Source organism: Micrasema longulum, unplaced genomic scaffold, assembly GCF_059751315.1.
Source record: "Micrasema longulum isolate JH-2025_06_02 unplaced genomic scaffold, ASM5975131v1 h1tg001594l, whole genome shotgun sequence".
In the NCBI taxonomy this organism is placed as follows: Eukaryota; Metazoa; Arthropoda; class Insecta; order Trichoptera; family Brachycentridae; genus Micrasema; species Micrasema longulum.
Genome location: NW_028278776.1, coordinates 143531 through 162216, shown reverse-complemented (window position 1 = coordinate 162216; position 18686 = coordinate 143531). Strand labels below are relative to the sequence as shown.

General features: G+C 31.9%; 1 protein-coding gene across 36 annotated transcripts in view; it reads left to right on the top strand.

Annotated features, from left to right (window-relative positions):
* The first annotated feature begins 1217 nt into the window (after positions 1-1217).
* The window catches only part of LOC148274751 (PDZ and LIM domain protein Zasp-like), a 106408-nt gene continuing 88939 nt past the window's right edge, over positions 1218-18686 (top strand). For 26 of the 36 annotated variants that reach the window (XM_088236665.1, XM_088236674.1, XM_088236654.1 and 23 more), the window contains exons 1-2: positions 1218-1585; positions 14571-14676. In XM_088236665.1, the coding sequence (XP_088092791.1) occupies positions 14572-14676 (105 nt within the window). In that variant the 5' untranslated portion in view covers positions 1218-1585; position 14571. The remainder of the gene's footprint in view (positions 1586-14570; positions 14677-18686) is intronic. The other 10 variants (XM_088236676.1, XM_088236655.1, XM_088236662.1 and 7 more) reach the window with 1 other exon arrangement.

Below are 18686 nucleotides of genomic sequence, written 5' to 3'. Positions count from 1 at the left end.
TCTTAGTCCCTCGACTGGCACCTGAAACGTAAGACTGATCACCTTACCTTCATGTAACAAAAACGATCAAGAAACGCTGCGATTTGTATACCGATGCAGTGCCCTATGCACCATTCGGTGCGGAAAGGGAATGATGATTGGTAAAATGACGTAATTTTACATCCCTAGTCACCTAGCCTATGTCAAAAGTAAATTGAGTTACATGATCGCCTTCTGGGGAACTGGTAACAAGACAGACATAACAAGAATACAAAGACAACAAAATAAAATTCTTAAACTAACATACAACCTACCCTACCTGACCTCTACGACTGAACTGTACAAAAAAACACACCAGTTTGACATAAACTACTTGACTAAAATTGAGACCTTAAAAATTGTGCACAAAATAACACTGGGAAACATACAAGACGACGACATAATATTAGTCAAAAATGCTGACATACATAAATATAACACCAGACAACAAAAACACTATCATATTGAAAAAGCAAAGACAAACACAGGACAGTCAAAAATACTACATAATGGACTTAAACACTACAACGACCTACCTTACTACTTGAAAACTTTTAATGGAGACAAATTTAAAATCAATCTGAAAAAGCACATGATGACTGAACTAACTAGACTAGACGAGACATAAAATGACTAGACAATATTAAATTTCTAATGTAACCCTAACGGGTTTTTTAAAATTGTAAATAAATAAAAAAAAAATTTAAAAAAAACACACTACCGCGTTCCTTCCGTGCGCGTTGAACGTAGACCCCGACTAAAGTTATCTACCTACCTATCTAGTCTTCTGAACACATCGGATCATTACAGTTTTTTTGTTTATTTATTAGTAAGTAAGCAGATCGGTTAGTTTTTAGCGTTAATTAAGTACGCGCTTAAAAAAATGTATGTTAAAACTCGTTTCGCAAGGAGCAGGTGCAGGACTAAGGGACACGTTGAAGGTCAGGATCGTGAAAAGTTGAATATATTGCGTGGGCGGCTCGCATCTCGGGCGGCGGAGGGGCGCCCTTCCCGCGGTCGGCGCGGCGTTCCCTTTGCGCGATATGATAACCCAGACCGGTGGCAGTGCTGGTGTCCGTGTCCGTATCGGAGTATCAGTAATAAAGCATCCTTCCATATTAACGGTTGCCGTTCGCCGTTTGCCGTTTGCCAATCGGACTATTTCGGTCCCGCTGGCAGAGTGACACGGCGCGGCCTGCACTCGAGTACCGCCGCTCAGCGAGACAACACGGCAACACGGCCACAGCCGGACAGCCACGAGACGACAGCCGCACGACGGACGCCGCCACCGCACCGACGCAGCTCTCCTTTCGTTACCCGCCCGACCAATCGTAGCGCAGTCAGTATCGTATTACCAACATCTAAAAATAACAATTACTTGCCGCCATTTTTGACTTATATTTATCAAAGTGAGAAAATCGAATTGGCATACTTGAAATTTTCTCCGAACATCGGCGTTTTGTGATTCTAACGAACGTTTCTCTGTTGTGATTAACTTGTGATTTGTGTTGTTCCAATACCCGCTCGGCCTGATCGAGATCTCGTGGAATTCCGGGAATTCGTAAAGGTATTTCTATTTTGGTGTAAAAAGTTTAATTGTATTTATTTAAATGTATAAATAATAATATTGCTATCGTTTTCAATCAATTTAAATACTTAAATACTATCGATAGTGTTATTCTTACTAAAATAATGTTCTAATATTTTTTAATCGGCCAGCTTTGCTTTGCTCGTGAAAACTAAAATATTTTAAGCAAAATATCTAAACATATTTAACGACTTTTGTTTTTCGAATTAATCAATTTGACTATCAAAATATGCATAAAAAATATTGTTTTACTAATTTATTAGTTTTCTCATATGATATTCATTTTGTTGTCGAAATTCTCGATACCTACCGACATACATCGTGTATTGTGTTTATTCAATATTGAATTTATCATTTCATTTACATTTCGCTTGTACCTATCTAGCGTGTTGTAATATTTGGCAGATTAACAAATATCTACTTTATATTCAGCATCGCACTTTTTCTAACTTTCCCAAGTTATTATTGTACGCATGATATTTTAAGTAATAGTTATAGTTCATTAGTACATTATTATTAATGAATTTTAATTAATGCCACCAAGAGTGAGATCAAGTCTGTTGATTCAAAGTAACCTATACTGAATTCGTAATTATTTTTAAAATAATAAATATCTACTGATAAATGGACTTCTGCCAACATTTTCAATGTTTGAGCTTTCAATATTTTACGGCCATTTTTATTGGCTACTCGGTCCGCGATTTAGTTTTTACATAATTGTAAATACAGCCCATAAAACAATAGTACGCATAAACAATAGATTGATTTTTTTTTAGTAAATCCACTTCGCATTAATTAATTCTAAAGTCTAAACAAACCTATTTGAATAATTACTTTGTTTACCTTTTGCTCAAACTTTTAACCTTTTTTCTGTTGAATTTTTAATTATCCTTAGGACATTGGATTCTCCATTTCGGAACAGTAACAGATTATAAGTCCCTAGTGAAATGGATTACGTCTATGAAATTGTCCTATATTTAATTAGGAAATATTTGTAACAAACCATAATATAATAATGTAAACAAAGACGTGCATTATGTGTGAGTAAACAATATCACTACTGCTGCCGCCGTTTGTTTGCGAATATAATGAAGTTGATGTAGAGGTGTAGGGTGTGGGTACTCTTCTCGCCTCCCAATGATTAGCCTCAGTAGCTCATGCATGTTTATTTTTGCTGTGTCAGAGATAAATTACATTCCTGGAATTGTTGCTTCTCTGTAATTTGCATGTCGCGAACACCAATTCGTGTCCTTTAGTACTACAGCCTAATACTCGATAGTGATATTAGGTGTGATAAAGGTACCCTTACACCTGCATGAATATAATAATAATACATAATACGTTCGCGTTTATCGTGCCACTTATAGAGGTCTATATATTTATGATAAAGCATACGATAAACATGTAAATGAGTAACTTAACTAACTGGTATACTTATTTACTATCGGGGACCGTAATTTTTTTTGTGTTTAGTATTAAGAGCATTGGCTTTGGGGTTAAATATTGTATTGGCTCAACCATATTTATAACAGTATTACGATATTAATTGAGTACCTACTACCTACCTAACATTAATGCTTACCATCTGTGGACCACACCAAGGTACAATGTATCAGCGCTCCACTAAAGTACGAGTATTATAACTAGTCAACTTTATTTCGGGATTACGTGATAAAAATAATAGTTTTTTTGCACCACGACAGGCCAGTACCCCCAATCACAAATAACTATCGACGTGTTTAAAAACACGCTAAGCATTTGAACGATCACAATGAACAATTATGAACATGCTTAAGTTATCGCAGTCAACGCTCGTGTCAGTTTATTTTTTGTTTTCCTCGTAAACAAATTCAGTTCACTGGCAAAAATTCGGCGTTAACCATAAAAAATAATTCAATGTTTCATTTGCAAAATAGTAAGGAGTATCCAATACAAAAAAGTGAAAATTGAATTACAATTACTTTGTCGACTTCTTTTTTTGGCATTTGGCTTGCCAACCGCCAGCTTAATGCTTTATAATAAATAAAAATAGCAGTTTTAGAATGTTTTCCATATTATACGTCGCGAAACGTTAATATTTCATATAAAGTGTTCACAGATATTGCATTGTGATGGGAGAATGAGAAATTGTTATCACGTCGCTTATTAGCGCGTCGATAGTTATTTGTGATTGAGCTACAGGAGGCCCAATGAGGAACTTCAGCCCCACGGGAAATTGGATTCAAAAAATGTTTTCTTACGCGGGGTAAAAATTAGAGCATTAAATTGTACGGCAAAGTTTCTTGAAAATGTACAGAAAAAATAATAAAAAATATTTTGATAAAAACGCACTACTTTAAATGACGTCACTGGTTCATGTGAATCAACCTATGATCTGAGAGCTATGGAAGATTTCCGGTCTGCTTGTCGCTTCTGGACCAATGGGAAGAACTGAATGAGAATAAGCGGAAATGAACCTCTGACGTTACACGCGGAGTTATTTCAGAAATACAAAACTTTGAAAAATCGTAGCGCCGACAATACGATATATAAAAAAAAAAAAAAATAAATTTTGACTTAGTTTAACAGTCTTTTAACAAATAAAAAAATATAAAAAAAACACTGAACTTCCTCATTACAGTAGTAAATTACAACACAGAACACCCTAGGGTTGTGAAAAATATTTTTTTTAAATATTTTTTTGCTTGCAAAAACGTTATTCCGTATAATCCAGATAATAATAAGTAATCTGAAACATAAAATTGAATAATTATTACAAATTACTATTCTTGTAGCCGCGTACTGCCATAAAATCAAATAATCAATCCACACGTAGAATGTTTATCAATTTAAATCAAACTCTATGTATAATAATTATTAAACTTTATTCTGCGATGTTTCGAGTAGGCATGTTTTCATTTAGTGTTGTGTAAAAGTTACTACTCAGATGATATTGCTTGTCACACAGCATTCCCTTTTGATATCCGGTTTTTAGACCGTATCTTACTTAGTTCTTAATGCTGCTTTTATTTTGACTAAATGTCACTAGTCCGTCGCCTTTTTACGGTTGTAATAAATATGTAGTGTTATTATTATTTGACGGACATCGGTACATCATATCTAGAAATAAAGAATGTCGCGCCGACATTTGTGGATGTGCGAATGTTGTGATGAAACCGCTTTCACTCTAATATAAATACGACCCCTATTAATATTGACACTTATGTAGGTACTAAATATACTATACATATATTTATATGTCAGCGTAGGAAAATTTATTTTAAAATAAAAAAGGAAGATAAGAGTAAACCAATAGATGAAAAGAGGCATTTATATTACTTCGGTTGGTTGTCCAGCAGGATAAATATTTAAAAAATCACAATTACATTTATTAAACCCTTGTCAGCAGTGTGATTCTGAACGCTCTCTAGGGGTTAGAGAAAGCGTAGCTAGAGCGTAATTTTCGTAGATACTAATTGCGTATTAGGCGTTAACGTAAGTTGTGTCCGTTTTTTTCCAAATTCAAAATAAGGCACCTAAAGTAAAACAAAATGGCAAAAGTAATACGCCATTCAAATTTTTTCTGCTCTACAAGATATTGTTCTTGCTTTTAGGTTACCTACACGTTTTACTTTATTTTATTACAAGCCTTCAAAATGGAATGTTAAGTAGACGAAAGTGAGCGTTTTCGACACGTATTCGCGTTCAATCAAAGAAAAAAAACTGCCAAAGCTCCTCGTGATATTTGTGTAATGTACAGTGAAGATTACAACGTTGAATGGCGTTTAACATTTCCCATTTTGTTAATACACATGAAATCATCATCATTCCATATCCGCTCCCTAGTTGGAGCTTATGGTGTCCACGAAGATCCTCCAAACATCTCTGTTGGCTGCCAGCTCCTGTGCATCCTCCCAAATCAGTTTCGCGACCCGTAGTTCTGACACGAATTGCCGACGAACAGTCAGGACGACGAGAACTTAATGCCCTGTAAAGTCGGCAAGCGTGGTTAAGGCTCTCAGGAGGCATCTGCAGCACATGGCCAAGCCAACCGTATCGCCTCCGCTTGGTGACAGTTGTCACCGGAGTTTGTTGCGTCCGTTCTCTTATTACTTTATTCCTTACAAAGTCAAACCACCGCACACCCAAAACTCTTCTGAGGCACCTATTCTCAATTTCAGTATTTTGCTGTTTTGGGCCCAAGGTTCTGGGTTCGATTCCCGGTGAGAACACAAAAATTAAAATGTGATTTTTCTCAAGCCTGGGTGTTCTGTGATGTAATTCACCACGTAATTGGGCCTCCTGGCCTGTTGTGGTGCAAAAAAAAAAATAAACAAAATCGATATGAAACAAGGGGAAGCGTACGTCACGGTACTCATATCTACGCACTGAAATGACATAGCTTCAGCATGACGTCATAGTTAAAGATAAAAGTCTCCCAACCGACTACTAAGATACACTACCGATCCCCCAACCATCATGTTTTGATGTTAGTACATCGGTTTATATCGGTTTATACCGACGTGTCTAGAACCCCTTTGAAAAGTTTACCTACGCATTAAAAGTGACAATAATTTGGTTTCAACGAGCAATTTTTCCTTTAATTACGATTTATTTAAAACTTTAATCGTTTTGAGATTGACACTTTTTTTCTTAAAGGCCTATTTGAACTACAAAAGAAAAATAAGTCATCTTTAAAATGTCATTGAGGTGGGATAAAGTTTCGACAGTCAGTACAGCGCCACTAGCGGTGCAGATTGAAAATTCCGTGTAATTGCACCGCATTCGTAAGACCACGTGACCTCTCAGACGGCATAATGAGGAAGTTCAGCGGTTTTTTTCAAATTTTTTATTCGTTAATAGACTGTTAAACTAGGTCAATTTTTTTTTTTTTAATTTTTACATATCGTATTATCGGCGCTACGATTTTTTTAAGTTTTGTATTTCTGAAATAACTCCGCGTGTGATGTCAGAGGTTCATTTCCGCTTATTCCCATTCAGTTCTTCCTATTGGTCCAGAAGCGACAAGCAGACCGGAAATCTTCCATAGCTCTCAGATCATAGGTTGATTCACATGAACCAGTGACGTCATTTAAAGTAGTGCGTTTTTATCAAAATATTTTTTATTATTTTTTCTGCACATTTTCAAGAAACTTTACCATACAATTTAATGCTCTAATTTTTACCCCGCGTAAGAAAACATTTTTTGTATCCAATTTCCCGTAGGGCTGAAGTTCCTCATTGTAGCAACATTTCAAAAGAAATATTGCAAGTATGGAAAATAAAAATTACCATTTAATTTATTCTTGTCTTCATGAAAATACGTATCGACGCGCGATGTGTAGATAGAACCGGCTTTGTAGTCGCTCGGTAGATAAATACAGAAATGCAGGCAATCGTTAAGCATATCGTCTTGTCAATTGTCGAAAGTCTTTTAAAAATCATGTTCTAGCGAGCATTTTTTTCTTGAATCGCTATTTATTATAGATTATAATATCTTTGAAGTAGGCACTTTCTATCACAGAAGCCTATTTAAAACCTAATTTTTTTATTTTTTTTTAATGTTAATGAAGTAAGGAACGCGGACTAATTTTTGCAGTCATTCAGGTTTGTTTTGATCATAACGATATTGTAAGATTTTTTGTTTTGCTGACTAATATTGACATGCCTAGTCATTGTGATGCTAGGTGGAACTTATAAAAGTTAAAATATCAAAGTAAAATAAAATGTACTTGGACGGAAAATCTTAGGTTAGGTATTGGTTATTAAATATATATATAAATTCAAATTTCAGTTTTTAAATATTTATTTGCGTTTTCGACCATTGAAACACCCCTACCCTTACTCGTTCTAGTGGTCCTGTGGCCTCTTCAGACCCGCTTATTGCGTACACAAATTTTAATATTTAATAAACGGATGATGACTTTTTGTACAATATTATTTGCACATTGGCGAACAATGATTACAAAAATATTTTTTATTTGTTTAAAATGGTTGAATAGTGCAAAACTAATTTCACAATACCTATAAACAAGAAAAACATTTTATTTTCCTTAAAGAGTTCAGAAATTAATAACTGTTGTATAATCTTTTTTTTTAATGTTCCTAACAGTTATTTGAAACAAAATAAAAATAAACAAGTGGTTAGGAAAGAAAATAAATCCAAATGACAATATTTGAATGTGGAAGTAGGTACTCGTTATAAAAATAAATAATTAAATTATCATTGTACTGTCAGAAAATATTAAATAAATAAGGCACAAATAAGCACATTATTATGTGTGATCTCATAATAATAATAATAATAATATAAAAACATAAATCTAATTTATAAATAGAATTTCGATATGATATGAATGAACCTTTGTCTAATTTATTACTATACAGTTTTATTTAAATTTATAACGGTTCATCTATTTTTTTTACATTTATTATTTTATGTTATGTATAAATTTCATTTAAAAAAAATATATATATATTTAAATTGGAAAACTAACAAAAAAAATTTTTTAAAATTAGAAGTCGATTATATTTGTGAAAAAAATTACACTTTTTAAAATAAAATATATATTTACTTATTTATTGTGTATGCAGATAATTATATATACTTTAATATATATATTTACTATCTTAAAACGGGGAAGCTATCCCTAGTTCGGCAGTTTAGATTTGTCACCAGCAAAAACCAAAAAAGATGTATATGGTGTGCTTTGACTACTCATCAAAGTTATTGTGCATTTCCTTCACTGCACGGTACGGTACACCAATCGCAGCTTTTCTTGATCATTTCTGTTACATGAAGGTAAGATGATCAGTCTTAGGCTTCAGGTGCCAGTCTAGGAACTATGAAATATTCTAGTGTAAAAACACATTTTAAATAAATACTTCATGTAATTCGTGTCGGGAATCGAACTCGAGACCTCTTGCGTGGTTAGCAAACGCACTGACCACTACACCACGAGACCGATTTTATATATACCGATTTCGTTACAAGACTCTGTTACTTTTGTAACATATTATTCTCTTGATATTCTGTATAGTGTTATTTTTATATATACACGTACGTACCTAATTTTACGTTTTTATTTTCATTATTTCTATATGTAAGAATTAAGATATTCCATTTTGTAATGTACATATATATGAATAAATAAAATTAAAAATTATAATTGAAAATATAACTAAATGTAAATTGCTGTAGTAAAATCGGGTTGTGGTCCTGTGGCTAGTGTCTCGGACACACGGACCAATGGTCCGTGGTTCGAATCCTACTCTACTTCAACTTTATTTCCATTTTCTAATAGTGAGGTATTTGCAACTCGTTGAAAATGGCCCTTAAAATTAAATATTTGGGTAAATCATAAGAACGCAAATATTTCTTTTTTTTAAAAATAATATATTTAACCGTAAAATAAATCAAATAATGTGCGTACCTATTTATTTATATTTTAGTAAGTTTATTTTTACATATTATATCATATACCACTATAATTATTCAAACAAAAAATCCCACATAGGCATAACCTGTGCGTATATAACTTTTTTCATGCAAATATCAAATAAAAAAATCATTCAACAAACCGTAATTTTGGGGCATTTCATAAATTTGTTACAAAATATTATGTATGTATGTTTTCTCTTCTGTTTCACCCTGCAATATTTTAGTTTATCGATTGGGTATTATCGATACCTGGGTAATGAATTTATTAGATTATATTGATAGCAGAATTATTTTTTACCTACTTTGGGGTAATTTATAATCAGTATTGAAAAAGATTAGATGAGTAAGGTACTTGGTACTCACTCGATATTTTTTCAATGAAATCTTTCATTAATTTATTTATGTATTCATTCAAAGTTACACTAATTTAAATATTAATGAACTTATTGGGGCTTTTTAGGCTATGCCCGTGTCAAACCACAATAAATAACAATAAAAATACATACTAAAATTAATTAGATCAAATTATAGTGACATAGAATAACAATCTAGAAAAAAAGGTAAATGTAAAAAATAATAAAATTCCAAAGAATACAATGCCAAAAAAGATAATCAGAAATAATTTTTAAAATATAAATTATACAAATTAAGAATCACTCATAATCAAATATACAAAATAAAGGTATCACTAAAATCAACAAAATAATAGTAAAATACAGTAGTATTAAAAAAAAAAAAACAAAATAAGAGTATCATTGAAATCAACAGAAAAAGAATATATATATACATAAAAACATAATTGAGATATGTTTTCTAGAAACTCACTCAATACTATAGTAAGAAATATAAGAAATAGGAGCAATAAATCGTATACCAAATAATAGTACGTACTAAATTAAATTATACAAAAATACAAAATGGAAAAACATAAAAATATCAAGTTATATAAAAAGCAAATAAAAGTAAAAGTATGGAAAGAAAGCAGATTTGTAAATTTTTGCTAAATGCTAATCTCGAACTTTAACAATATATGGATGGAAGCATTGACCTATCTCTATTTGTTTTACCTAATAAACATTTTTGAAAATTTTAATTAATTAACTTATTATTGCGTAAACAAAATTAAACTTTGGATCTTTTTTGTATGTTCAATCTGCAGGAGGTCCTAAAACGGATAGCAGAGTTTTTAAAAACAATTTAGTATGTAGAAAGACGTATGTCATAATATTCATGAATAATGTTATTGAAATAATTAGCTTAATATGCATTGTGTCGTCTCGTTTATGGCGGACCTTAAGAGGATATGCGGTGGGTGGGAGTTTTGATGAATAGGTATTTGAACATTGTTTTTATGTCACTCTCGCAAATGCCTCCTCAATACTGCGCGAAAAAGACAACTGCAGGTGGGACTAATTTTACCTAACTAAAATCGATAAAATCGACGTTTTGTTGTCCCGTTTTCAATCGTTTCCTATCGCCCCCGGTTTAAATTTACCATATTTTTATGAAATAGCACTTATAAAGTTGTAAGATTACCTATCTGTTTTAATTTGTAGTTTTTTCAGTATGTAGGTACCTATATAAATTTCGTAGGTACCTATATACTTTATTAAAGTTACAGCTTTAAAATAACTAAATATATGTAAAAGTAGATTGTAACGGAAAAAAATGCATCATTTTATGTAACCATATTAATTAACAAAAAAACGACATTGCAATGAGGAAGTTCAGTGGTTATTTTATATTTTTTATTTGTTGAACTTAGCCAAAAAATAATTTTATATGGCGTATTATTAGCGCTATGATTTTTTAATGTTTTGTATTTCTTAAATAACTCTTCCGCTTATTCTCGATCAGTTCTGCCCATTGGTCAATTGACGGCAAGCGAACTGGAAATCTTCCATAACTCTCTTATCATTGATTGATTTATATGAATTAGTGACGGAGGTTCAAATTAGTTTGTTTTTATTATTTTTTTCGTATATTTTCAAAAAACTGCCGTACAATTTAATGCTCCAATTTTTACCGCTCGCAAGAAAACATTCATTGTATCTAATTTTCCGTAGGGCTGAAGTTCCTCATTGAATAATGTATGTAGACGTAAGTAATATACATGGATTCAAAATAAATAAATCATTTGAAAACTCGAATAATATTTAACCTCAAATTACATTTAATTTACTGCATTTACATTTATTATATACACATTTTGAACCGTTTTTAAGGGCTATAAATAAAAAAATGATACAACTAAAAAGCACTTTACCTTATTAAAGTTTGGAGTAATTCTTTTTTTTTGTCATGTTTAAAAAAATAAATTAACAATATGGCAGCCGTCAGCAGCAATACATTGATGAACGCGATTTCTTAAGTTTATTTCGATGCGTATTGCCGCGATTTTAAGTTATTATAAAAAGTTGTTTTTAACCCAGTATCGAACATTTTGTTTATTGACAGCTCCAGAGAGATGAAAACGGCCCTCGTCGCTTCAGAAAAAAGTTGTTTCCAGGGGATTTGCTGAAGCTTTTAGTGACAGCGGTTTAGCGGTTTCCGTAGTCAATAGGGAAATATCACATACTACGAATACCGATAAAAATATATGAAATGGATTAAGAATAATCAATTGTATTTTCAAAATCAATATGGATATTGTGGAGAAATGTTTTCATACATAAATGTAAAAAACGTTACGTTCGTAGAAAAACGCGACGTGTTTGCTCTTGGTTGTTGTGACGTTAAGACTCGTGATATTGTTCTAAACAAATTTCCAAAAAAAAAATACACATGCATCGTGACGTATTAAAGGGGTGACCAATGGAATGACCGTTTTCGCGGAAATTCAATATTACAAATTTAAAAGTATTTTTTAAGCTTCTAATAATTAGTATTTTTTTTTTCTTCTTCGATGGCGCTACAGCCCAAATCGAGCCTTGGCCTCCTTTAACTTTTGCCTCCAACTCCGCCGTCCTCAGCAGCCATTTTCCAATTTACAGCTTGTAGAAGCTGTGCTGCATCTTTTTTTTTTACATCATCCTTATTTTTTTTTTACTGGGCAGTATTTCATATACCTTTATTACTTCAAAAATTGAAACTGAATAAAAAGATGAATCTTAGCTGAGAGTATGCATCTTTAGGTATTGCAGAGAAATGCAGATACTTCTACCGTTTGTAACATTTTATTTATGCGAGATGGGCTATTCGGCACTGGCTGCAATGAAAACCAAATATCGAGCCAGGTTAGTAGTCGAAAAGAAGATAGGAGTGGCACTCTCCACATTGCTCCCAAGATTTGATAAACTTTGTGCCAATAAACAACAGCAACCCTCACATTATTTTTTTAAAATCATGTACCATCCTCAAAAATAAACATACATTTTTTTTTTTATATTTATTTTTCAAAAACATACAAAAATTAACATATAAATTATCGAGTCCTACTGAACTGCATAAAATGCAGTTCGTCAGCAAGAGCTTATAGTTAAGTTCTAATATATATATACATAATCTTATCTCTTAAATTCTATAAACATATAAAAACTCTTTTTACTAAGGAAAAAAATAAAAATATGTACATCAAAAATAATAATTTGTCCTCATAAAAAATCAATATAAAAAACCACGTTCTAAAAGCCAGATTCTCAGCAGACGTCTTTCTCTTGAGCCAGATAAGGTTTGGTTTTTTTATATTTATTGAGAGCATATTATACATTTTTGGTATATTGTACTCCATTGTTTTTTTCCCGTATTTATTATTGAATTGAGGGAGAGCTAGTCCATTTACAATAGTGAACCGAGTATTATATACATGCTCCAATATATTTCTATATTCAGATAGAGACGCATGCTGAGAAACCAGCTTGGACCATAATAAAGCTCTAACGGATAAAATATTTATAGATTTATACAATAAGGATATTGGAATATCGTGTCGCTGACAGTACAATTTTTTTTCATTCAATGATCAAATTATTGATAAGTTCTGAACAAGGTTAATATTTGTATTACTGGAAAAGGCTAATGAGGTTAAAGCAAATCTTATAGGCGATTCTGAAAGTACTATCAGGAACATAATATTTAAATATATACATTTTACTAACTATTAATCTAAGTATATTACACAATTTTTGTACATGAGCATCCCATTTAAAATGGCAATCGATAGTTAATCCTAAGTACACATAATCACTAATATTTTCTAATATATCACAATTGCGGGTTGTATAATATTCTGATGGATACAGTGAAAATCATGAGAAATTATACAAGGCTCTATATCAAATTTGGCATTTGGTGATCTAATGTACATTAATTTGGTCTTCTTAGCATGAGCATATATGTTACAGCATAACCTTGTTATTATTGTGTTGATTGTAATTAACAGATTTTTTTGTAATGAAGTTTTTATTATTTGAAATGTGTCTATATTATTATAACTATTAAAAAAAATAAAAAATTAGGAGGCCCGAAAAAAGTTTTTTTTCGAGGAGGCGTAGCAGCGTAAAGGTTAAAAACCGCTGACTTAATAGGTACATTTTTTATGCAAAAGTTTGATAATTTTCTATTTAAATTTCTGGGACTTTTTTTTTATCTAAAAAAAATACGTTTTTCCTTGTGCGCTTAAAATAAAAAGTTATCAAAAAATTCTACGGCATGTTAAAAATAAGACTTACTTTTATGAATACAAATGTTTAAAATGAACTACAGTTTTGATAAATGTTACTTTCGAATATTAAAATATGCACCAAAATCATTTAATTAAAATTTACCCGTGGAGCCACATTTGATTGTATTTTGCTCATATGATTAAAGATATTTATAGATCAACAAACTACAATAGGAATGGAGGACATTTGAGAGAAGGGGATTTCAGGGTCCTCCATTCCTGTTGTAGTTTGTTGATCCTAATGACTCCCTACGGGGTTAAATCCACTCTTTTGTCTACAAACATTTGGGCAGACTGAAAAATATTGTAAAACTGTCGCTAATTTTTAAATGACATTTCATAAAATATGTACATATTTTGGCTATATAAATTGAACGTAGTTATGCAGAAAGCAGCCAGTCCACGATTTGCCCAAAATGTAATATTATTGTTTTTGGGTGCAGTAAGGTCAATTCTATGTTCTGCTAAAAACAGCCAGACCGCATTCATACAAAAAACTGTAATAATCACCTTCTAAAAATAGTGCCGATCACAAAAATGGTATTTCTCAATTTGCAAAAAACACCCACAGCACTAGAAAAATCTGACGGTACTTTAAAAATCATAAAAACGGGTCAAATACGTCATTAGATTCTTGTTTGCAATATAAAAAAAAACTAATTTGTTTATTGTTTATGATTTGTCAAAGTCAAAAACATTTTAAATGTTGTGTTGATTTGATTATTCACTCGTTTCATAAAGGTGCTTTTATCTCAGTTTCACTTTTCTATGGCTGCTTTCTATACTATGCTATGCTTTCTGCATAACTACGTTCAATTGATGTATGGGTTTGAAAACGAAAATTTTCTGCGGCGTGTTAATGGTGATCAAACTGTTTTCAGTATGGCGCAGTTGATAAGCGTCAGGCTCACGCGGCCGGATGGATGTCCTCTCGGCTTCCGGCTGCAGGGTGGGAAGGACTTCGGAACTCCGCTGGTCATCCAAAAGGTAAGAATCGACGCCACTAATTTTTGAAACAGTCTTAAAATAAATACATTTCCTTTTAAAAATTCTAACGGACACGGCGTTTTTATTTTTACTGAGAGTTTTTATCGATCGTTTAAATTTATCGCCTTTCCTCTCACGAAGCTTTAAACTGACACTACACCGGTGAACTCTTCAAATATATTATAATTAATATTCGTGTTCGTGTGAACGAATAGTTCACGCTTTTATTTCATTTTCAGCGGTTCGAAATATTAAATTCAAAAGTTTTACTCAATACGTCAATAATTTTCTTCACCCAGTAGTACTAGTCCGCAATAATACTACTTCGTGTTTCTGAGTCCCGACTCCCGACTAAAGATGTATGACGTTAAATTACCCCGGTGATTTCATCAAATTTTGGTAAAATACGGTCTTTTACGGTAATTTTCGGTAACGAATATGACGTACTAATTTTTATTTTTCGAAGATATAACTATCACCTCGTTTTAAAACAGTAAAAACCAGGTTTCGGTCCGTCTAGTGGTTGACGAGATTTTTTATATATATGGGACATTCAAGGTCACTCGTGAGGAGATCTTTTCACTTTTTTTGATAAACAAGGTGATGATTATGATGTTTTGAAACTTATCAGGATCTAGTAAGATCTTAAGAATGTGACCTGGAACGACCACCGCTCGAAAAAATGGCGCTTAAAATCAGTTTTTTCCGTATAATTACGTCCCTGTATTTTTTTAAAAAAAAGAGTAAAAAAATTGTGAAAATAATATTTACTTTAAAATCGTTTTGTTTCTTTTCTTCGAATCAATACTTTCCAAGATACACGAATCGGATAGATTTTATCGAAATGGCAGAAAAGCGATATTTGCACTATTGTTTTATTAATTACCCGATAGTAGCTTCATATAGACCAGCCTAAAGTAGCTTCGTATAATATAGAACTATATTTATTGTGACAAATGTACACTGTTTGAAGTGTTTGTAATACCTACCACTTGTATATTCGTAAATTTCAATACTTCTAACTTGTATCTGTATTTTATATATTTTTTCCTGAATCACTGCAAAAATAAACGCTGATGTTAGACGAAAAGAAGTACACCTTTGAAACTCGAATACTGGAATCGTCTGCAGTAGTAAAATACGGTAAAAATAGTTTTGAGTCCTAGTTACGAGAAATAAAGAGAAAGAAAAACATGTGCGCGGGATCCGCATGCGCTTAGATTTAAGTTGTAAAGATATTATATTGATCTATTTGCTTAATGTACAGGTTGCCCCCCACATACCGCACACCGCATATGTAGCTCAATTACAAATAACTATCGACGTGCTTGAAAACATGCTAAGCATTTGAGCGATCACAATGAACATTAATGAACATGCTTAAGTTATCGCAGTCATAAGTCAACGCGGGTTTATTCTCTAAGTCAACGCTTGTGTCGGTTTATTTTTTGTTTTCCTCGTAAATAAATACAGCTCTCGTAAATCGGCGTTTACTATAAAAAATAATACAATATGTTGCAAAATAGTAAGGAGTATCTAATACAAAAAAGTAAAAATTAAATTACAATTACTATGGCGACTGCTTTTCTTGACATTTGGCTTGTCAACCGCCGGCTAAATGCAATAAACAGCATAAAAAATAAATAAATAAAAATAGCAGTTTTAGAAAATTTTACATATTTACACCGCTGAAATTCAAATATGTGATTGCGCAGCAGGAATATACGTCGCGAAACGTAAATATTTTGTCATTTTATATTAGGTATTCACAGATGTTCCACTGTGATCGCGAATACGATAAACTACCATGGTGAGAAATTGGTATCACGTCGCTTATTAGTACATCGATAGTTATTTGTGATTGAGCTACTGAGGACATTAATCTCCTTGGCGGTGCCCACATACACGGAAAATTTGCTAGTTGCCGAATGAGAAAAACCGCCTGAAGAAGCTCACTGTAATCTGGTAGCCTTAGCATCTTTGTGCTGATGAAAATAATCCAGAAGCACATAATATGTACTACATTGGATTGAGAAAAGAAGAAAGTGAATTCTTCACTGACTGGGATAAAATTGATTGGACATGATCAATTCGCCAATCTATTTGCTCAATGTACACAATAATTAAGACATGTTCAATACCATAAAAATGAACACAACCGAGCAGCATGTACTCGTAAATGTGAATATCAGGTGAAAAATATCCAACATGACCAAATCGATGACATGCATAGTTTTTTTTATTTTTAATTTGAGCATGTAACCTGCTAGTTTTAATAGAAATGAACTACTTTGAACGACGCCACTAGTTCATACGAATCAACCAATGATAAGGGAGATGTGAAAAATTTCCGGTTTACTTAAAGTCAACGGACCAATCGGCAAAACTGACAGAGAAGAAGCGGAAGAGAACTTGAAACGTCACACGCGGAATAGTTTCAGAAATACTAAACTTTTAAAAAATCATAGCGCCGATTATACGATAAATATTTATTTTTTTAAATTTAGGCGTCTATCAACAAATATTTACTTATTTAAAAACCACTGAACTTCCTAATTGTAACGTTTTTGAGGGAATCGATTTTATAACACAAAATATCATCATTCGATTACACTCGACTGTAGAATCATCTCCCATCCACCATCAAAGATGTTACTACATTATCTCTGTTTAAATCGCGTCTGAAGAAACATCTCCTTTCTCTTCCTTAATCTCTCCTCCTTTCCTCTTTCCTCTTTTTTCCTATTGAGTAATAGTTTTATTTAAGGTAATTTATAAACAAATACGTTTATTTCTATTTTTATATATCCTTAGCTTTTTAATCTGTATTTTCAATTGAAAATGTTCTGTAACTTGAATTATTAAAATAAAACTATTATTTTATTGGTTGGTTGGAAGAAATTGCCATTAATAAGCCCACCAATGTACAAATAACATTATGTACAAAAAGTAAAATAAATAAATAAAATAAATATCATCTAAATCTTGAAATGTTATTGTAAAACAGCTAAATAACTTTGAAAAATCATCATCATCATCATTCCCTTTCCGCACTTAATCGCATTGGTACACCAATTGCAGCGTATCTCGATCATTTTTGTTACATAAAGGTAAGATGGTCAGTCTTACGCTTCAGATACCAGTCCAGCGATAAAAAAGGGAAAAAAGCAGCAAAATTTTTTAGATAGCAATCTTTTAAAATGACGTCACCTTAATGTCAGGAAACAGCTTCTACACTTTAACAAACACATTTGTTCGAAAAAAGCTGTAACTGTGTTAGATATTTATTTTTTTTATCTATAAAAAGTCTCTATGTTCCTCTGTAAAATTACTGTAAAATTATGGGTATTTTACCGCGCATTTTGATAAAATTATGTTATTTTAAATTTTTTAAATTTTAAAAGTCCCCACCCAAACAATAAGAGATAATAAATTACGTTCATTAGTTTTATAAACAATTACGTAATTGAAACAAATAATTATAATAATACAAATGAAAATTAGATTCCTTTTTTATCACGTCTTTAAATTAAGTATTTTTGATCAATCAAATGACGTGTAAATATTATTTATAATTAACTGTTCATTTAAAATAAATTATTGTCATGCGTCAAGCACTGCTTTCATCGGGGAATTATTTTCGTTCCTAATTCCACCCTTGAACAATATAGTTAAGAAATCTTTCAGTATTGTTCTTGTTGGCAGTACGTTCAAATTAGTGTTTACTAATAAATGAGTCAGTTTTACTTGGCCAATCTGGCCAGTAACATTGTGGTAGTAATTATATAAATAATCCATGTCGAAACATTGAAGACATGGTATTTAAAACTTCAAATGACACAAACAAATTGTTTTAGGAGGGTTTAAACTGATAACCGAAGTTTTACTGAGGTTCTTATACGTACATTATAATGAAAGAAAATCATCGATATTATTTTAAGGCACTGTAAAAAATACATATAAATATTGTAGATATTTATTATTAAATATGTTATTTAAAAGGCCCAAAA